This window comes from Chiloscyllium plagiosum, unplaced genomic scaffold (genome assembly GCF_037043375.1).
Source record: "Chiloscyllium plagiosum isolate Xiang-an unplaced genomic scaffold, Cpla_swu_hap1 HiC_scaffold_38, whole genome shotgun sequence".
In the NCBI taxonomy this organism is placed as follows: Eukaryota; Metazoa; Chordata; class Chondrichthyes; order Orectolobiformes; family Hemiscylliidae; genus Chiloscyllium; species Chiloscyllium plagiosum.
The window spans coordinates 19,171,600-19,192,516 of record NW_028270176.1 but is presented as its reverse complement, the minus strand read 5'-3'; the positions used below and the strand labels follow the sequence as shown (position 1 = coordinate 19,192,516).

At 52.5% G+C, this 20,917-nt stretch overlaps 1 protein-coding gene across 1 annotated transcript in view; it reads right to left on the bottom strand.

Moving 5' to 3' along the window:
• nphs1 (NPHS1 adhesion molecule, nephrin) overlaps positions 1-20,917 on the bottom strand; it is a gene marked incomplete at its 5' end in the record, with an annotated part of 175,783 nt that overhangs the window by 8,045 nt on the left and 146,821 nt on the right. The window contains one exon of the mRNA XM_087980827.1: positions 14,851-15,032. Coding sequence (XP_087836953.1) covers positions 14,851-15,032 — 182 coding nt within the window. The remainder of the gene's footprint in view (positions 1-14,850; positions 15,033-20,917) is intronic.

Below are 20,917 nucleotides of genomic sequence, written 5' to 3'. Positions count from 1 at the left end.
CTGTGTGTGTGCCTGTGTGTGTGTCTCTATGTGTCTGTGTGTGTGTGTGTGGATGTCTGTGTGTCTGAGTGTGTCTGTGTGAGTGTCTGTGTCTGTGTGTCTGTGTCTGTGTCTCTGTGTGTGAGTGTGTGTCTGTGTGTGTCTCTGTGTGCGTGCCTGTGTGTGTGCGTGTCTGTGTGTGTATGTCTGTGTCTGTGTGTGTGTCCGTGTCTCTGTGTGTGAGAGTGTGTGCCTGTGTGTGTGTCTGTATCTGTGTGTGTGTTTGTGTCCGTGTGTGTTTGTCTGTGTCTTTGTGTGTGTCTGTGTGTGTCTGAGTCTGTGTGTATCTGCGTGTGTCTGTGTCTGTGTGTGTCTGTGTCTGTGTGTGTGCCTGTGGCGGTGTGGAGGTGAGTTAGTGTGAGTGTGTGTTTGTGAATGTGTGAGTATGTCTGTGCGTGTGTCTGTGTCTCTATGTCTGTGTGTGTGTGTCTGTGTGTGTGTCTGTGTGTGTGTCTGTGAGTGGATGTCTCTGTGTGTGTCTGTGCGTGTGTCTGTGAGTGGATGTCTCTGTGTGTGTGTCTGTGTCTGTGTTTGTGTCGGTCTGTGTGTGTCTGTGTGTGTCTGTGCCTGTGTGTGTGTCTTTGTGTGTGTCTGTGTGTGTGTGAGTGTGGGGGGGTGTTAGTGTGAGTGTGTGTGTGTTTCTGTGTGTGTGTGTCTCTGTGTGTGTCTGTGTGTCTATGTGCGTGTGTCTGTGTCTCTGCGTGTGTATGTGTGTGTGTCTGTGTGTGTTGGTGTACGTGCGTGTCTGAGTGTGGACGTCTCTGTGTGTGTGTGATGTGTCTGTGTGTGTGAGTGTGTCTGTGTGTGTCTGTGTGTGTGCATGTCTCTGTGTGTATGTCTTTGTATGTGTGTGTGTGTCTGTGTGTGTATCGGTGTGTGTGTGTCTGTGTGTGTCTGTGTATGTGTGTCTGTGTGTGTCTGAGTGTGTCTGTGTGTGCGTCTGTGTGTGTGAGTGTGTGTGTGTTTGTGTCTGTGTGTGTGTCTGTGGGTGGGTGTCTGTGTGTGTGTGTGTGTGAGTGTGAGTGTGTGTGAGTGTGAGTGCGTGTGTGAGTGTGTGTGAGTGTGAGTGCGTGTGTGTGAGTGTGTGTATGTGAGTGTGTGTTGTGAGTGTGTGTGAGTGTGTGTGTGAGTGTGTGTGTGAGTGTGTGTGTGTCTGTGTGTGTGTGTCTGTATATGTGTCTGTATGTGTGTCTGTGGGTGTGTGTGTGAGTGTGTGTGTGTGAATGTGTCTGTGTCTGTGCCTGTGGGGGTGTGTGTGAGTGTGTGTGGGTGTCTGTGTGTATCTTTGTCTGTGTGTGTCTGTGTCTGTGTGTGCGTGTCTGTGTCTCTGAGTGTGTGTCTGTGTGTGTGTGTCTGTGGGGGTGTGGGTGGGTGTGAGTGTGAGTGCGTTTGCCTGTGTGTGTGTGTGTGTGTGTGAGTCTGTGTGCGTGTGTGTGTCTGTGGGGGGGTGAGTGTGTGTGTGTGTCTGTGTGTGTGAATGTGTCCTGTGTGTGTCTGTGTGTGTGTCTGTGTGTGAGTATGTGTCTATATGTCTGTGTGTGTGTCTGTGGGGGTGTGGGAGTGTGTTAGTGTGAGTGTGTGTGTGAGGGGAGTGTGTCTGTGACTCTATGCGTGTGTCTGTATGTCTGTGTGTCTTTGTGTGTGTCTGTGTGTCTGTGTGTGTGCCTGTGTGTGTGTCTCTATGTGTCTGTCTGTGTGTGTGTGGATGTCTGTGTGTCTGTGTGAGTGTCTGTGTCTGTGTGTCTGTGTCTGTGTGTGTGTCTGTGTCTCTGTGTGTGAGTGTGTGTCTGTGTGTGTCTCTGTGTGCGTGCCTGTGTGTGTGCGTGTCTGTGTGTGTATGTCTGTGTCTGTGTGTGTGTCCGTGTCTCTGTGTGTGAGAGTGTGTGTCTGTGTGTGTGTCTGTATCTGTGTGTGCGTTTGTGTCCGTGTGTGTTTGTCTGTGTCTTTGTGTGTGTCTGTGTGTGTCTGAGTCTGTGTGTATCTGCGTGTGTCTGTGTGTGTCTGTGTCTGTGTGTGTGCCTGTGGCGGTGTGGAGGTGAGTTAGTGTGAGTGTGTGTTTGTGAATGTGTGAGTATGTCTGTGTGTGTGTCTGTGTCTCTATGTCTGTGTCTGTGTGTGTGTGTCTGTGTGTGTGTCTGTGTGTGTGTCTGTGAGTGGATGTCTCTGTGTGTGTGTCTGTGTCTGTGTTTGTGTCGGTCTGTGTGTGTCTGTGTGTGTCTGTGTGTGTGCCTGTGCCTGTGTGTGTGTCTTTGTGTGTGTCTGTGTGTGTGTGAGTGTGGGGGGGTGTTAGTGTGAGTGTGTTTCTCTGTGTGTGTGTCTCTGTGTGTGTCTGTGTGTGTCTGTGTGTCTATGTGCGTGTGTCTGTGTCTCTGCGTGTGTATGTGTGTGTGTCTGTGTGTGTTGGTGTACGTGCGTGTCTGAGTGTGGACGTCTCTGTGTGTGTGTGATGTGTCTGTGTGTGTGAGTGTGTCTGTGTGTGTCTGTGTGTGTCTGTGTGTGTGCATGTCTCTGTGTGTATGTCTTTGTCTGTGTGTGTGTGTCTGTGTGTGTATCGGTGTGTGTGTGTCTGTGTGTGTCTGTGTATGTGTGTCTGTGTGTGTCTGAGTGTGTCTGTGTGTGCGTCTGTGTGTGTGAGTGTGTGTGTGTTTGTGTCTGTGTGTGTGTCTGTGGGTGGGTGTCTGTGTGTGTGTGTGTGTGAGTGTGAGTGTGTGTGAGTGTGAGTGCGTGTGTGAGTGTGTGTGAGTGTGAGTGCGTGTGTGTGAGTGTGTGTATGTGAGTGTGTGTTGTGAGTGTGTGTGAGTGTGTGTGTGAGTGTGTGTGTGAGTGTGTGTGTGTCTGTGTGTGTGTGTCTGTATATGTGTCTGTATGTGTGTCTGTGGGTGTGTGTGTGAGTGTGTGTGTGTGAATGTGTCTGTGTCTGTGCCTGTGGGGGTGTGTGTGAGTGTGTGTGGGTGTCTGTGTGTATCTTTGTCTGTGTGTGTCTGTGTCTGTGTGTGCGTGTCTGTGTCTCTGAGTGTGTGTCTGTGTGTGTGTGTCTGTGGGGGTGTGGGTGGGTGTGAGTGTGAGTGCGTTTGCCTGTGTGTGTGTGTGTGTGTGTGAGTCTGTGTGCGTGTGTGTGTCTGTGGGGGGGTGAGTGTGTGTGTGTGTCTGTGTGTGTGTCTGTGTGTGTGAATGTGTCCTGTGTGTGTCTGTGTGTGTGTCTGTGTGTGAGTATGTGTCTATATGTCTGTGTGTGTGTCTGTGGGGGTGTGGGAGTGTGTTAGTGTGAGTGTGTGTGTGAGGGGAGTGTGTCTGTGACTCTATGCGTGTGTCTGTATGTCTGTGTGTCTTTGTGTGTGTCTGTGTGTCTGTGTGTGTGCCTGTGTGTGTGTCTCTATGTGTCTGTCTGTGTGTGTGTGGATGTCTGTGTGTCTGTGTGAGTGTCTGTGTCTGTGTGTCTGTGTCTGTGTGTGTGTCTGTGTCTCTGTGTGTGAGTGTGTGTCTGTGTGTGTCTCTGTGTGCGTGCCTGTGTGTGTGCGTGTCTGTGTGTGTATGTCTGTGTCTGTGTGTGTGTCCGTGTCTCTGTGTGTGAGAGTGTGTGTCTGTGTGTGTGTCTGTATCTGTGTGTGCGTTTGTGTCCGTGTGTGTTTGTCTGTGTCTTTGTGTGTGTCTGTGTGTGTCTGAGTCTGTGTGTATCTGCGTGTGTCTGTGTCTGTGTGTGTGCCTGTGGCGGTGTGGAGGTGAGTTAGTGTGAGTGTGTGTTTGTGAATGTGTGAGTATGTCTGTGTGTGTGTCTGTGTCTCTATGTCTGTGTCTGTGTGTGTGTGTCTGTGTGTGTGTCTGTGTGTGTGTCTGTGAGTGGATGTCTCTGTGTGTGTGTCTGTGTCTGTGTTTGTGTCGGTCTGTGTGTGTCTGTGTGTGTCTGTGTGTGTGCCTGTGCCTGTGTGTGTGTCTTTGTGTGTGTCTGTGTGTGTGTGAGTGTGGGGGGGTGTTAGTGTGAGTGTGTTTCTCTGTGTGTGTGTCTCTGTGTGTGTCTGTGTGTGTCTGTGTGTCTATGTGCGTGTGTCTGTGTCTCTGCGTGTGTATGTGTGTGTGTCTGTGTGTGTTGGTGTACGTGCGTGTCTGAGTGTGGACGTCTCTGTGTGTGTGTGATGTGTCTGTGTGTGTGAGTGTGTCTGTGTGTGTCTGTGTGTGTCTGTGTGTGTGCATGTCTCTGTGTGTATGTCTTTGTCTGTGTGTGTGTGTCTGTGTGTGTATCGGTGTGTGTGTGTCTGTGTGTGTCTGTGTATGTGTGTCTGTGTGTGTCTGAGTGTGTCTGTGTGTGCGTCTGTGTGTGTGAGTGTGTGTGTGTTTGTGTCTGTGTGTGTGTCTGTGGGTGGGTGTCTGTGTGTGTGTGTCTGTGTGGGTGGGTGGGTGTGTGTCTGTGTGTGTGAGTGTGAGTGTGTGTGAGTGTGAGTGCGTGTGTGTGAGTGTGTGTATGTGAGTGTGTGTGTGAGTGTGTGTGCCTGTGTGTGAGTGTGTGTGAGGGTGTGTGAGTGTGTGTGTGAGTGTGTGCGTGCGTGTTTGTGAGTGTGTGTGTGTGCCTGTGTGAGTGCGTGTGTGAGTGGGTGGGTGTGGCTGTGTGTGTTTGTGAGTGTGTGTGAGAGTGTGTTTGAGTGTGTGTGCCTGTGTGTGTGTCTGTGTGTGTGTGTCTGTGTGTGTCTGTGTGTGCATCTGTGTGTGCGTCTGTGTGTGCGTCTCTGTGTGTGTGTCTGTGTCGGTGTGTGTGTCGGTGTGTGATGTGTCTGTGTGTGTGAGTGTGTCTGGTCTGTATGTGTGTCTGTGTGTATCTGTGTGTGTCTCTGTGTGTCTGTGTCTGTGTCTTAGTACATGTCTGTGTGTGTGACTGTGTGTCTGTGAGTGTGTGTCTGTGTGTGTTGGTGTGTATGTCTGTGTGTGTCTGTGTGTCTGTGTGTGCGTGTCTATGTGTGCATGTGTGCGTGTCCGTGTGTGTGAGTATGTGTCTGTGTGTGTCTGTGTGCGTCTGTGGGGATGTGTGTGTGTGTGTGTGAGTATGTGTGTCTGTGTGTGTGTGTCTGTGGGTGTGAGTGTGGGTGTGTGTGTGTGAATGTGTGTGCCTGTGTGTGTGTCTGTGTGTCTGTCTGTCTGTGTGCCCGTGTGTGTGTCTGTGTGCATCTGTGTGTGTGTGATGTGTGTGTGTGTGTGTGTGATGTGTCTGTGTGTGTGTGCGTCTGTGTCTGTGTGTGTGTCGGTGTGTGTATCTCTGTGTGTGTGCGTCTGTGTCTGTGTGTGTGTGTTGGTGTGTGTGACTGTGTGTGTGCGTCTGTGTCTGGGTGTCGGTGTGTGTGTCTGTGTGTCTGTGTGTGAGCGTGTCTGTGTTTGTGTCTGTGTGTTTATGTCTGTGTGTCTGTGTCTCTGTGTGTGTGTCTGTGCATGTCTGTGTGTGTCTGTGTGTATCTGTGTGTGTGTCTGTGTGTGTGTCTGTGTGTGTGTGTGTCTGTGTGTGTCTGTGGGGGGGGTGAGTGTGTGTGGGTGTCTGTGTTTGTGTCTGTGTGTGTGTCTGTGTGTGTGTCTGTCTGTGTGTGTGTGGATGGGTGTGTGAGTGTGAGCGTGTGAGTGTGTGAGTGAGTGTGTGAGTGTGTGTATGTGAGTGTGTGTGAGTGTGAGTGTGAGAGTGTGTGTGCGTGTGTGTGTGAGTGTCTGTGTGTCTGAGTGAGTGTGTGTGAGTGCGTGTGTGAATGTGTGTGTGGATGGGTGTGGCTGTGTGTGTATGTGAGTGTGTGTGTGTGTTTGAGTGTGTGTGAGTGTGTGTGCGAGACTGAGTGTGTGTGTGAGTGAGAGTGTGAGTGTGTGTTGTGAGTGTGTGTGTGAGTGTGTGTGTGTGCGTGTGCGTGAGTGTGTGTGTGTGTGAGTATGTGTGTGAGTGTGTGTGTCTGTGTGTGTGAGTGTGTGTGAGTGTGTGTGTGTGTGCGTGTGCGTGAGTGTGTGTATGTGTGTGAGTATGAGTGTGTGTGTGAGTGTGTGTGTGTGAGTGTGTGAGTGTGTGTGAGTGTGTGTGTGCATATGTGTGTGCGTGTGTGAGTGTTTGTGTCTGTGTGTGTCTGTGTGTGTGTCTGTGTGTGTGTGTGTGTCTGTGGGGATGTGGGTGTGTCTGTGTGTGTGTCTGTGGGTGGGTGTCTCTGTGTGTGGGTGTCTATGTGCGTGTGTGTGTCTGTGTCTGTGGGGGGGTGTGAGTGTGTGTGGGTGTCTGTGTTTGTGTCTGTGTGTGTCTGTGTCTGTATGTGTGTCTGTGTCTGTATGTGTCTGTATCTGCCTCTGTGTATGTGTGTGGATGGGTGTGTGAGTGTGAGCATGTGAGTGTGTGAGTGAGTGTGTGAGTGTGTGTATGTGAGAGTGTGTGTGTCGGTGTGAGTGTGTGTGTGTCTGTGAGTGTGTGTGAGTGCGTGTGTGAATGTGTGTGTGGGTGTGGCTGTGTGTGTATGTGAGTGTGTGTGTGAGTGTGTTTGAGTGTGTGTGTGTGTGTGTGTGAGTGAGAATGTGAGTGTGTGTTGTGAGTGTGTGTGTGAGTGTGTGTGTGTGTGCGTGAGTGTGTGTGAGTATGTGTGTGAGTGTGTGTGTGAGTGTGTGTGCGTGATTGTGTGTATGTGTGTGAGTGTGTGTGTGAGTGTGTGTGTGAGTGTGTGTGTGAGTCTGTGAGTGTGTGTGTGCATATGTGAGTGCGTGTGTGAGTGTGTGCGAGTGTGTATGTGAGTGTGTGTGTATGTGAGTGTGTGTGTCTGTGTGTGAGTGTGTATGTGTGACTGTGAGTGTGAGTGTGTGTTGTGAGTGTGTATTGTGAGTGTGTGTTGTGAATGTGTGTGAGTGTATGTGTGAGTGTGTGTGTGAGTGAGAGTGTGCGTGTGAGTGAGAGTGTGCGTGAGTGTGTGTGTGAGTGAGTGTGAGTGTGTGTGTGAGTGTGTGTGTGTGTGAGTGTGTGTGTGTGTGAGTGTGTGTGTGTGAGAATGTGTGTGGGTGTGTGTGCGTGAGTGTGTGTGTGTCTGTGTGAGTGTGTGTGAGTGTGTGTGTGAATGTGTGTGTGGGTGGGTGTGGCTGTGTGTGTATGTGAGTGTATGTGTGAGTGTGTTTGAGTGTGTGTGTGTCTGTGTGTGAGTGTGTGTGTGAGACTGTGAGTGTGTGTGTGCATGTGAGTGTGTGTGTGTGCGTGAGTGCGTGTGTGTGAGTACATGTGTGAGTGTGAGTGTGTGTGTGAGTGTGTGTCTGTGTGTGTGTGTGAGTGTGTGTGTGAGTGTGTGTGTGAGTGTGTGTGTGAGTATGTGTGTGCGTGTGTGCGTGTGTGTGTCTGTGTATGTGTGTGTGAGTATGTGTGAGTGTGAGTGCGCGTGTGAGTGTGTGTGTGAAAGCGCAAGAGTGTGTGTTTGTGAGTGTTTGTGTGTGTGTGTGAGTGTGTGTGTGTGTGCGTGAGTGTGTGTGTGCGAGCGTTTGAGTGTGTGTGAGTGTGTGTGTGAGTTTGAGTGTGTGTGATTGTGTTTGTGAGTGTGTGTGTGAGTGTGTGTGTCTGTGTGTGTGTGTGACTGTGTGTATGAGTGTGTGTGTGTGTGTGTGTGTGTCTGTGTGTGAGGGTGTGTGTGTGTGTGAGTGTGTGTAAGTGTCTCTGTGTGTGTCTGTGCCTGTGTCTGTGTGTGTCGGTGTGCGTGCGTGTCTGAGTGCGTGCGTCTCTGTGTGTGTGTGATGTGTGTGTGTCTGTGTGTGTGAGTGTGAGTATGAGTGTGTGTGTGTGAGTGAGTGTGTGTGAGTTTGTGTGTAAGTGTGTGCGTGTGTATGTTTCTGTGTGTGTGTGAGTGAGAGTGTGAGTGTGTGTTGTGAGTGTGTGTGTGAGTGTGTGTGTGTGCGTGTGCGTGAGTGTGTGTGTGTGTGAGTATGTGTGTGAGTGTGTGTGTCTGTGTGTGTGAGTGTGTGTGAGTGTGTGTGTGTGTGCGTGTGCGTGAGTGTGTGTATGTGTGTGAGTATGAGTGTGTGTGTGAGTGTGTGTGTGTGAGTGTGTGAGTGTGTGTGAGTGTGTGTGTGCATATGTGTGTGCGTGTGTGAGTGTTTGTGTCTGTGTGTGTCTGTGTGTGTGTCTGTGTGTGTGTGTGTGTCTGTGGGGATGTGGGTGTGTCTGTGTGTGTGTCTGTGGGTGGGTGTCTCTGTGTGTGGGTGTCTATGTGCGTGTGTGTGTCTGTGTCTGTGGGGGGGTGTGAGTGTGTGTGGGTGTCTGTGTTTGTGTCTGTGTGTGTCTGTGTCTGTATGTGTGTCTGTGTCTGTATGTGTCTGTATCTGCCTCTGTGTATGTGTGTGGATGGGTGTGTGAGTGTGAGCATGTGAGTGTGTGAGTGAGTGTGTGAGTGTGTGTATGTGAGAGTGTGTGTGTCGGTGTGAGTGTGTGTGTGTCTGTGAGTGTGTGTGAGTGCGTGTGTGAATGTGTGTGTGGGTGTGGCTGTGTGTGTATGTGAGTGTGTGTGTGAGTGTGTTTGAGTGTGTGTGTGTGTGTGTGTGAGTGAGAATGTGAGTGTGTGTTGTGAGTGTGTGTGTGAGTGTGTGTGTGTGTGCGTGAGTGTGTGTGAGTATGTGTGTGAGTGTGTGTGTGAGTGTGTGTGCGTGATTGTGTGTATGTGTGTGAGTGTGTGTGTGAGTGTGTGTGTGAGTGTGTGTGTGAGTCTGTGAGTGTGTGTGTGCATATGTGAGTGCGTGTGTGAGTGTGTGCGAGTGTGTATGTGAGTGTGTGTGTATGTGAGTGTGTGTGTCTGTGTGTGAGTGTGTATGTGTGACTGTGAGTGTGAGTGTGTGTTGTGAGTGTGTATTGTGAGTGTGTGTTGTGAATGTGTGTGAGTGTATGTGTGAGTGTGTGTGTGAGTGAGAGTGTGCGTGTGAGTGAGAGTGTGCGTGAGTGTGTGTGTGAGTGAGTGTGAGTGTGTGTGTGAGTGTGTGTGTGTGTGAGTGTGTGTGTGTGTGAGTGTGTGTGTGTGAGAATGTGTGTGGGTGTGTGTGCGTGAGTGTGTGTGTGTCTGTGTGAGTGTGTGTGAGTGTGTGTGTGAATGTGTGTGTGGGTGGGTGTGGCTGTGTGTGTATGTGAGTGTATGTGTGAGTGTGTTTGAGTGTGTGTGTGTCTGTGTGTGAGTGTGTGTGTGAGACTGTGAGTGTGTGTGTGCATGTGAGTGTGTGTGTGTGCGTGAGTGCGTGTGTGTGAGTACATGTGTGAGTGTGAGTGTGTGTGTGAGTGTGTGTCTGTGTGTGTGTGTGAGTGTGTGTGTGAGTGTGTGTGTGAGTGTGTGTGTGAGTATGTGTGTGCGTGTGTGCGTGTGTGTGTCTGTGTATGTGTGTGTGAGTATGTGTGAGTGTGAGTGCGCGTGTGAGTGTGTGTGTGAAAGCGCAAGAGTGTGTGTTTGTGAGTGTTTGTGTGTGTGTGTGAGTGTGTGTGTGTGTGCGTGAGTGTGTGTGTGCGAGCGTTTGAGTGTGTGTGAGTGTGTGTGTGAGTTTGAGTGTGTGTGATTGTGTTTGTGAGTGTGTGTGTGAGTGTGTGTGTCTGTGTGTGTGTGTGACTGTGTGTATGAGTGTGTGTGTGTGTGTGTGTGTGTCTGTGTGTGAGGGTGTGTGTGTGTGTGAGTGTGTGTAAGTGTCTCTGTGTGTGTCTGTGCCTGTGTCTGTGTGTGTCGGTGTGCGTGCGTGTCTGAGTGCGTGCGTCTCTGTGTGTGTGTGATGTGTGTGTGTCTGTGTGTGTGAGTGTGAGTATGAGTGTGTGTGTGTGAGTGAGTGTGTGTGAGTTTGTGTGTAAGTGTGTGCGTGTGTATGTTTCTGTGTGTGTGTGTGTGAGTGTGTGTGTGGATGGGTGTGTGAGTGTGAGCATGTGAGTGTGTGAGTGAGTGTGTGAGTGTGTGTATGTGAGTGTGTGTGTGTCTGTATGAGTGTGTGTGAATGCGTGTGTGAATGTGTGTGTGGGTGGGTGTGGCTGTGTGTGTATGTGAGTGTGTTTGAGTGTGTGTGTCTGTGTGTGAGTGTGTGTGTGAGTGAGAGTGTGAGTGTGTGTTGTGAGTGTGTGTGTGAGTGTGAGTGTGTGTGTGTGCGTGTGCATGAGTGTGTGTGTGAGTATGTGTGTGAGTGTGTGTGAATGTGTGTGTCTGTGTGTGTGAGTGTGTGTGTGTGCGTGTGCGTGATGGTGTGTGTGTATGTGTGTGAGTGTGTGTGTGAGTCTGTGAGTGTGTGTTTGCGTATGTGTGTGCGTGTTTGAGTGTGTGTGTCTGTGTGTGAGTGAGAGTATGTGTCAGTGAGTGTGTGAGTGCGCGTGTGAGTGTGTGCGAGTGTGTGTGAGTGTGTATGTGAGTGTGTGTGTGTCTGTGTGTGAGTGTGTATGTGTGACTGAGTGTGAGTGTGTGTTGTGAGTGTGTGTTGTGAGTGTGTGTGAGTGTGTGTGTGTGAGTGAGAGTGTGCATGAGTGTGTGTGTGTGAGTGAGTGTGAGTATGTGTGTGTGTGTGAGTGTGTGTGAGTGTGTGTGTGTGTCTGTGTGTGTGTGAGTATGTGTGTGTGAGTATGTGTGTGGGTGTGTGTGCGTGAGTGTGTGTGTGCCTGTGTGAGTGTGTGTGTGAATGTGTGTGTGGGTGGGTGTGGCTGTGTGTGTATGTGAGTGTGTTTGAGTGTCTGTGTCTGTGTGTGAGTGTGTGTGAGACTGTGAGTGTGTGTGTATGCATGTGAGAGTGTGTGTGTGCGTGAGTGTGTGTGTGTGAGTACATGTGTGAGTGTGAGTGTGTGTGTGAGTGCGTGTCTGAGTGTGTGTCTGTGTGTGTGTGTGAGTATGTGTGTGCGCGTGTGAGTGTGTGTGTCTGTGTATGTGTATGTGAGTATGTGTGAGTGTGAGTGTGAGTGCGCGTGTGAGTGTGTGTGTGTGTGAGTGTTTGTGTGTGTGTGAGTGTGTGCGTGAGTGTGTGTGTGTGAGTACATGTGTGAGTGTGAGTGTGTGTGTGAGTGCGTGTCTGAGTGTGTGTCTGTGTGTGTGTGTGAGTATGTGTGTGCGCGTGTGAGTGTGTGTGTCTGTGTATGTGTATGTGAGTATGTGTGAGTGTGAGTGTGAGTGCGCGTGTGAGTGTGTGTGTGTGTGAGTGTTTGTGTGTGTGTGAGTGTGTGTGTGAGTGTGTGTGTGAGTTTGAGTGTGTGTGATTGTGTGTGTGAGTGCGTGTGTGAGTGTGTGTGACTGTGTGTATGAGTGTGTGTGTGAGTGTGTGTGTGTCTGTGTGTGTGTGTGTGAGGGTGTGTGTGTGTGAGTGTGTGTGTGTCTGTGTGTGTGTAAGTGTTTCTGTGTGTGTCTGTGCCTGTGTCTGTGTGTGTCGGTGTGCGTGCGTGTCTGAGTGCGTGCGTCTGTGTGTGTGTGATGTGTGTGTGTCTGTGTGATTGTGAGTGTGAGTATGAGTCTGTGTGAGTGAGTGTGTGTGAGTGTTTGTGTGTGTGAGTGTGTGCGTGTGTGTTTCTGTGTGTGTGTGTGTGTGAGTGTGAGCGTGCGTGTGTGAGTATGTGAGTGCGTGCGTGTGTGTGTGTGAGGGTGTGCGTGTGTGTGTGTGAGTGTGTGTGTAAGTGTCTCTGTGTGTGTCTGTGTGTGTCGGTGTGCGTGCGTGTCTGAGTGCGTGCGTCTCTGTGTGTGTGTGATGTGTGTGTGTCTCTGTGTGTGTGTGTGAGTGTGAGTATGAGTGTGTGTGTGAGTGTGTGTGTGTGTTTGTGTGTGTGAGTGTGTGCGTGTGTGTTCCTGTGTGTGTGTGTGTGAGTGTGAGTGTGTGTGCGTGTGTGGGTATGTGAGTGCGTGCGTGTGTGTGTGTGTGAGGGTGTGTGTACATGTGTGTGTGTGCGTGTATGTGCGTGTGTGTATGTGTATGTGTGTGAGTGTGTGTGTGTGTCTGTATGTGTGAGTGCGTGTGTGTGTGTCTGTGTCTGTGTGTGTGTGAGTGTGTGTGTGTGTGTGAGTGCGTGTGTGTGTGAGTGTGTGTGTGTGTGTGAGTGTGAGAGTGAGTGTGAGTGTGTGTGTGTGAGTATGTGTGTGCGTGTGCGCGTGTGAGTGTGTGTGTCTGTGTATGTCTGTGTGAGTATGTGTGAGTGTGAGTGCGCGTGTGAGTGTGTGTGTGTGAAAGCGCGAGAGTGTGAGTGTGTGTGATTGTGTGTGTGAGTGCGTGTGTGAGTGCGTGTGTCTGTGCGACTGTGTGTGTGAGTGTGTGTGTGCCTGTGTGTGTGTGTGTGAGGGTGTGTGTGTGTGTCTGTGTGTGTGTGTGTGTGAGTGTGAGTATGAGTGTGTGTGTGTGAGTGAGTGTGTGTGAGTGTGTGTGTGTGTTTGTGTGTGTGAGTGTGTGCGTGTGTGTTTCTGTGTGTGTGTGAGTGTGAGTGTGTGTGAGTGTGAGTGAGAGTATGAGTGTGTGTGTGTGAGTGAGTGTGTGTGAGTGTGTGTGTGTGTTTGTGTGTGTGAGTGTGTGCGTGTGTGTTTCTGTGTGTGTGTGTGCGCGTGTGTGAGTATGTGAAGGTGTGTGTGTGAGTGTGTGTGTCTCTGTGTGTGTGTAAGTGTCTGTGTGTGTCTGTGTGCGTGCGTGTCTGAGTGCGTGCGTCTCTGTGTGTGTGTGATGTGTGTGTGTCTGTGTGTGTGAGTGTGAGTGTGAGTATGAGTGTGTGTGTGTGTGAGTGAGTGTGTGTGAGTGTGTGTGTGTTTGTGTGTGTGTGTGTGCGTGTGTGTTTCTGTGTGTGTGTGTGTGTGCGAGTATGTGAGTGCGTGCGTGTGTGTGTGATGTGTGTATCTGTGTGTGTGAGTGTGAGTGTGTGTGCATGTGTGTGTGTGAGTGAGTGTGTGTGAGTTTGTGTGTGTGATTAGATTAGATTAGATTACTTTACAGTGTGGAAACAGGCCCTTCGGCCCAACAAGTCCACACCGCCCCGCCGAAGCGAAACCCACCCATACCCCTACATTTACCCCTTACCTAACACTACGGGCAATTTAGCATGGCCAATTCACCTGACCTGCACATCTTTTGGACTGTGGGAGGAAACCGGAGCACCCGGAGGAAACCCACGCAGACACGGGGAGAACGTGCAAACTCCACACAGTCAGTCGCCTGAGGCGGGAATTGAACCCGGGTCTCTGGCGCTGTGAGGCAGCAGTGCTAACCACTGTGCCACCGTGCCGCCCATGTGTGTGTTTGCGTGTGTGTTTCTGTGTGTGTGAGTGAGTGCGTGTGTGTGTGAGTATGTGAGTGTGTGCGTGTGTGTGTGAGAGTGTGTGAGAGAGAGTGTGTGTGTGCGTGTGTGTGTGTGTGAGTATGTGTGTGTGTGTGTGTATGTGTGTGCGTGTGTGTGAGTGTGTGTGGGTGTCTGTGTGTGTGTGTGAGTGTGTATGTGAGTGTGTGTGTGCATGTGTGTGTGTGCGTGTGTGTGTGTGCGTGTGTCTGTGTGTGTGTGTGTGTCTGTGTCTGTGTCTGTGTGTGTGTGAGTGCATGTGTGTGTGAGCGCGTGTGTGTGTGAGTGTGAGTGTGTGAGTGTGAGAGTGAGTGTGAGTGTGTGTGTGTAAGAGTGTGAGTGTGTGTGTGTATGTGTGTGTGTCTGTGTGTGTGTGTCTGTGTGCATCTGTGTGTGTGTGATGTGTGTGTGTGTGATATGTCTGTGTGTGTGTGCGTCTGTGTCTGTGTGTGTGTCGGTGTGTGTATCTCTGTGTGTGTGCGTCTGTGTCTGTGTGTGTGTCGGTGTGTGTATCTCTGTGTGTGTGCGTCTGTGTCTGTATGTGTGTCTGTGTCTGAATGTGTCTGTATCTGTGTGTGTGTGTGTGTGTGTGTGGATGGGTGTGTGAGTGTGAGCATGTGAGTGTGTGAGTGAGTGTGTGAGTGTGTGTATGTGAGTGTGTGTGTGTCTGTGTGAGTGTGTGTGTGTCTGTGAGTGCGTGTGTGAATGTGTGTGTGAGTGGGTGTGGCTGTGTGTGTATGTGAGTGTGTTTGAGTGTGTGTGTCTGTGTGTGAGTGAGAGTGTGAGTGTGTTGTGAGTGTGCATGTGAGTGTGTGTGTGTGTGCATGTGCGTGAGTGTGTGTGTGAGTATGTGTGTGTGTGTGTGTCTGTGTGTGTGAGTGTGTGTGTGTGCGCGTGTGCGTGATTGTGTGTATGTGTGTGAGTGTGTGTGTGTGTGAGTCTGTGAGTGTGTGTGTGCGTATGTGTGTGTGTGTTTGAGTGTGTGTGTCTGTGTGTCAGTGAGTGTGAGTGTGAGTGCGCGTGTGTGTGCGAGTGTGTATGTGAGTGTGAGTGTGTATGTGAGTGTGTGTGTCTGTGTGTGTGTGTATGTGCGACTGTGAGTGTGAGTGTGTGTTGTGAGTGTGTTGTGAGTGTGTGTTGTGAGTGTGTGTGTGTGTGTGTGAGTGAGAGTGTGCGTGAGTGTGTGTGTGTGAGTGAGTGTGAGTATGTGTGTGAGTGTGAGTGTGTGTGTGTGTAAGAGTGTGAGTGTGTGTGTGTGTGTGAGAGTGTGAGAGCGAGTGTGAGTCTGTGTGTGTGAGCTGTGGGAGTGAGTGTGAGTGTGTGTGTGTGTGTAAGAGTGTGAGTGTGTGTGTGTGTGAGAGTGTGAGAGAGAGTGTGAGTCTGTGTGTGTGAGCTGTGGGAGTGAGTGTGAGTGTGTGTGTGTGTAAGAGTGTGTGTGAGTGTGTGTGAGTGTGAGAGCGAGTGTGAGTCTGTGTGTGTGAGCTGTGGGAGTGAGTGTGAGTGTGTGTGTGTGTGTGTGAGAGTGTGAGAGCGAGTGTGAGTCTGTGTGTGTGAGCTGTGGGAGTGAGTGTACCGGTTACACAGGTAGTGAATGGGGTTACCTGCAGTGACGATGGTTAACGCTGACCCGGGCTGTGTGTAACGACTGGCACCGAGAGTGTTCACAGCTCGGACAGAGAACTGATAGAGAGTTCCTGGCGCCAGACCGCTCACGGTAAAACGGGAAGCATCATGAGGATACACGTCAACGTAGAGAGAGCTCAGAGACTCCGCTCTGCTATACCTACACCGGAAATCAGACACACAGTCAGCACCACCCTCTCCCTTTAACACAACGACCACATACGAATCCTAGTCCAGCACATACACCAGGCTTCATCACACCGTATCCGTCAGTCAGACCCACACTCGGAGCACTGTGCACGGTTCCAGTCTCCGTATCCCACAGTCAGACCCACACTCGGAACACTGTGCACAGTTCCAGTCTCTGTATCCCTCAGTCTGACCCACACTCGGAGCTGTGTGCACAGTTCCAGTCTCTGTATCCCTCGGTCAGACCCACACTCGGAGTACCGTGCACGGTTCCAGTCTCCGTATCCCTCAGTCAGACCCACACTCGGAGCACCGTGCACAGTTCCAGTCTCCGTATCCCTCAGTTCGACCCACACTCGGAGCACCGTGCACGGTTCCAGTCTCCGTATCCCTCAGTTAGACCCACACTCGGAGCACTGTGCACAGTTCCAGTCTCCATATCCCTCAGTTAGACCCACACTCGGAGCACTGTGCACAGTTCCAGTCTCCGTATCCCTCAGTCAGACCCACACTCGGAGCAAAGTGCACGGTTCCAGTCTCTGTATCCCTCCGTCAGACCCACACTCGGAGCACTGTGCACAGTTCCAGTCTCCATATCCCTCAGTTAGACCCACACTCGGAGCACTGTGCACAGTTCCAGTCTCCATATCCCTCAGTTAGACCCACACTCGGAGCACTGTGCACAGTTCCAGTCTCGGTATCCCTCAGTTACACCCACACTCGGAGCACCGTGCACAGTTCCAGTCTCCGTATCCCTCAGTTAGACCCACACTCGGAGCACTGTGCACAGTTCCAGTCTCCGTATCCCTCAGTCAGACCCACACTCGGAGCACCGTGCACGGTTCCAGTCTCCATATCCCTCAGTTAGACCCACACTCGGAGCACCGTGCACAGTTCCAGTCTCCGTATCCCTCAGTCAGACCCACACCCGGAGCACCGTGCACAGTTCCAGTCTCCGTATCCCTCAGTTAGACCCACACTCGGAGCACCGTGTACAGTTCCAGTCTCCGTATCCCTCAGTTAGACCCACACTCGGAGCACCGTGCACAGTTCCAGTCTCCGTATCCCTCAGTCAGACCCACACTCGGAGCACCGTGCACAGTTCCAGTATCCGTATCCCTCAGTCAGACCCACACTCGGAGCACTGTGCACAGTTCCAGTCTCCGTATCCCTCAGTTAGACCCACACTCGGAGCACCGTGCACAGTTCCAGTCTCCGTATCCCTCAGTTAGACCCACACTCGGAGCACCGTGCACAGTTCCAGTCTCCGTATCCCTCAGTCAGACCCACACTCGGAGCACCGTGCACAGTTCCAGTCTCCATATCCCTCAGTTAGACCCACACTCGGAGCACCGTGCACAGTTCCAGTCTCCATATCCCTCCGTTACACCCACACTCGGAGCACCGTGCACAGTTCCAGTCTCCGTATCCCTCAGTTAGACCCACACTCGGAGCACCGTGCACAGTTCCAGTCTCCATATCCCTCCGTTACACCCACACTCGGAGCACCGTGCACAGTTCCAGTCTCCGTATCCCTCAGTCAGACCCACACTCGGAGCACCGTGCACAGTTCCAGTCTCCGTATCCCTCAGTCAGACCCACACACGTAGCACTGTGCACAGTTCCAGTCTCCGTATCCCTCAGTTAGACCCACACACGGAGCACTGTGCACAGTTCCAGTCTCCGTATCCCTCAGTCAGACCCACACCCGGAGCACCATGCACAGTTCCAGTCTGCGTATCCCTCAGTCAGACCCACACTCGGAGCACTGTGCACAGTTCCAGTCTGCGTATCCCTCAGTCAGACCCACACTCGGAGCACTGTGCACAGTTCCAGTCTCCGTATCCCTCAGTCAGACCCACACTCGGAGCACCGTGCACAGTTCCAGTCTCTGTATCCCTCAGTTAGACCCACACTCGGAGCACCGTGCACAGTTCCAGTCTCCGTATCCCTCAGTCAGACCCACACTCGGAGCACCGTGCACAGTTCCAGTCTCTGTATCCCTTAGTCAGACCCACAGTCGGAGCACTGTGCTCAGTTCCAGTCTCCGTATCCCTCAGTTAGACCCACACTCGGAGCACTGTGCACAGTTCCAGTCTCCGTATCCCTCAGTTAGACCCACACTCGGAGCACCGTGCACAGTTCCAGTCTCCATATCCCTCCGTCAGACCCACACTCGGAGCACCGTGCACAGTTCCAGTCTCCGTATCCCTTAGTCAGACCCACACTCGGAGCACCGTGCACAGTTCCAGTCTCTGTATCCCTCCGTCAGACCCACACTCGGAGCACTGTGCACAGTTCCAGTCTCTGTATCCCTCAGTCAGACCCACACTCGGAGCACTGTGCACAGTTCCAGTCTCCGTATCCCTCAGTTAGACCCACACTCGGAGCACCGTGCACAGTTCCAGTCTCCATATCCCTCCGTCAGACCCACACTCGGAGTACCGTGCACAGTTCCAGTCTCCGTATCCCTTAGTCAGACCCACACTCGGAGCACCGTGCACAGTTCCAGTCTCTGTATCCCTCCGTCAGACCCACACTCGGAGCACTGTGCACAGTTCCAGTCTCTGTATCCCTCAGTTAGACCCACACTCGGAGCACCGTGCACAGTTCCAGTCTCTGTATCCCTCCGTCAGACCCACACTCGGAGCACTGTGCACAGTTCCAGTCTCCGTATCCCTCAGTCAGACCCACACTCGGAGCACTGTGCACAGTTCCAGTCTCCGTATCCCTCAGTTAGACCCACACACGGAGCACTGTGCACAGTTCCAGTCTCCGTATCCCTCAGTCAGACCCACACCCGGAGCACCATGCACAGTTCCAGTCTGCGTATCCCGCAGTCAGACCCACACTCGGAGCACTGTGCACAGTTCCAGTCTCCGTATCCCTCAGTCAGACCCACACTCGGAGCACCGTGCACAGTTCCAGTCTCTGTATCCCTCAGTTAGACCCACACTCGGAGCACCGTGCACAGTTCCAGTCTCCGTATCCCTCAGTCAGACCCACACTCGGAGCACCGTGCACAGTTCCAGTCTCTGTATCCCTTAGTCAGACCCACAGTCGGAGCACCGTGCACAGTTCCAGTCTCCGTATCCCTTAGTCAGACCCACAGTCGGAGCACTGTGCTCAGTTCCAGTCTCCGTATCCCTCAGTTAGACCCACACTCGGAGCACTGTGCACAGTTCCAGTCTCCGTATCCCTCAGTTAGACCCACACTCGGAGCACCGTGCACAGTTCCAGTCTCCATATCCCTCCGTCAGACCCACACTCGGAGCACCGTGCACAGTTCCAGTCTCCGTATCCCTTAGTCAGACCCACACTCGGAGCACCGTGCACAGTTCCAGTCTCTGTATCCCTCCGTCAGACCCACACTCGGAGCACTGTGCACAGTTCTAGTCTCTGTATCCCTCAGTCAGACCCACACTCGGAGCACTGTGCACAGTTCCAGTCTCCGTATCCCTCAGTTAGACCCACACTCGGAGCACTGTGCACAGTTCCAGTCTCCATATCCCTCCGTCAGACCCACACTCGGAGCACCGTGCACAGTTCCAGTCTCCGTATCCCTTAGTCAGACCCACACTCGGAGCACCGTGCACAGTTCCAGTCTCTGTATCCCTCCGTCAGACCCACACTCGGAGCACTGTGCACAGTTCCAGTCTCTGTATCCCTCAGTCAGACCCACACTCGGAGCACTGTGCACAGTTCCAGTCTCCGTATCCCTCCGTTACACCCACACTCGGAGCACCATGCACAGTTCCAGTCTCCGTAACACTCAGTTAGACCCACACTCGGAGCACCGTGCACAGTTCCAGTCTCCGTATCCCTCAGTCAGACCCACACTCGGAGCACTGTGCACAGTTCCAGTCTCCGTATCCCTCAGTTAGACCCACACACGGAGCACTGTGCACAGTTCCAGTCTCCGTATCCCTCAGTCAGACCCACACCCGGAGCACCATGCACAGTTCCAGTCTGCGTATCCCTCAGTCAGACCCACACTCGGAGCACTGTGCACAGTTCCAGTCTCCGTATCCCTCAGTCAGACCCACACTCGGAGCACCGTGCACAGTTCCAGTCTCTGTATCCCTCAGTCAGACCCACACTCGGAGCACCGTGCACAGTTCCAGTCTCCGTATCCCTCAGTCAGACCCACACTCGGAGCACCGTGCACAGTTCCAGTCTCCGTATCCCTCAGTCAGACCCACACTCGGAGCACCGTGCACAGTTCCAGTCTCCGTATCCCTCAGTTAGACCCACACTCGGAGCACCGTGCACAGTTCCAGTCTCCGTATCCCTCAGTTAGACCCACACTCGGAGCACCGTGCACAGTTCCAGTCTCCGTATCCCTCAGTCAGACCCACACTCGGAGCACCGTGCACAGTTCCAGTCTCTGTATCCCTTAGTCAGACCCACAGTCGGAGCACCGTGCACAGTTCCAGTCTCCGTATCCCTTAGTCAGACCCACAGTCGGAGCACTGTGCTCAGTTCCAGTCTCCGTATCCCTCAGTTAGACCCACACTCGGAGCACTGTGCACAGTTCCAGTCTCCGTATCCCTCAGTTAGACCCACACTCGGAGCACCGTGCACAGTTCCAGTCTCCATATCCCTCCGTCAGACCCACACTCGGAGCACCGTGCACAGTTCCAGTCTCCGTATCCCTTAGTCAGACCCACACTCGGAGCACCGTGCACAGTTCCAGTCTCTGTATCCCTCCGTCAGACCCACACTCGGAGCACTGTGCACAGTTCTAGTCTCTGTATCCCTCAGTCAGACCCACACTCGGAGCACTGTGCACAGTTCCAGTCTCCGTATCCCTCAGTTAGACCCACACTCGGAGCACCGTGCACAGTTCCAGTCTCCATATCCCTCCGTCAGACCCACACTCGGAGCACCGTGCACAGTTCCAGTCTCCGTATCCCTTAGTCAGACCCACACTCGGAGCACCGTGCACAGTTCCAGTCTCTGTATCCCTCCGTCAGACCCACACTCGGAGCACTGTGCACAGTTCCAGTCTCTGTATCCCTCAGTCAGACCCACACTCGGAGCACTGTGCACAGTTCCAGTCTCCGTATCCCTCCGTTACACCCACACTCGGAGCACCATGCACAGTTCCAGTCTCCGTAACACTCAGTTAGACCCACACTCGGAGCACCGTGCACAGTTCCAGTCTCCGTATCCCTCAGTCAGACCCACACTCGGAGCACCGTGCACAGTTCCAGTCTCCGTATCCCTCAGTTAGACCCACACACGGAGCACTGTGCACAGTTCCAGTCTCCGTATCCCTCAGTCAGACCCACACTCGGAGCACCGTGCACAGTTCCAGTCTCTGTATCCCTCAGTCAGACCCACACTCGGAGCACCGTGCACAGTTCCAGTCTCCGTATCCCTCAGTCAGACCCACACTCGGAGCACCGTGCACAGTTCCAGTCTCCGTATCCCTCAGTCAGACCCACACTCGGAGCACCGTGCACAGTTCCAGTCTCCGTATCCCTCAGTTAGACCCACACTCGGAGCACCGTGCACAGTTCCAGTCTCCGTATCCCTCAGTCAGACCCACACTCGGAGCACCGTGCACAGTTCCAGTCTCCGTATCCCTCAGTCAGACCCACACTCGGAGCACCGTGCACAGTTCCAGTCTCCGTATCCCTCAGTCAGATCCACAGTCGGAGCACTGTGCTCAGTTCCAGTCTCCGTATCCCTCAGTTAGACCCACACTCGGAGCACTGTGCACAGTTCCAGTCTCCGTATCCCTCAGTCAGACCCACACTCGGAGCACCGTGCACAGTTCCAGTCTCCATATCCCTCCGTTACACCCACACTCGGAGCACCGTGCACAGTTCCAGTCTCTGTATCCCTCAG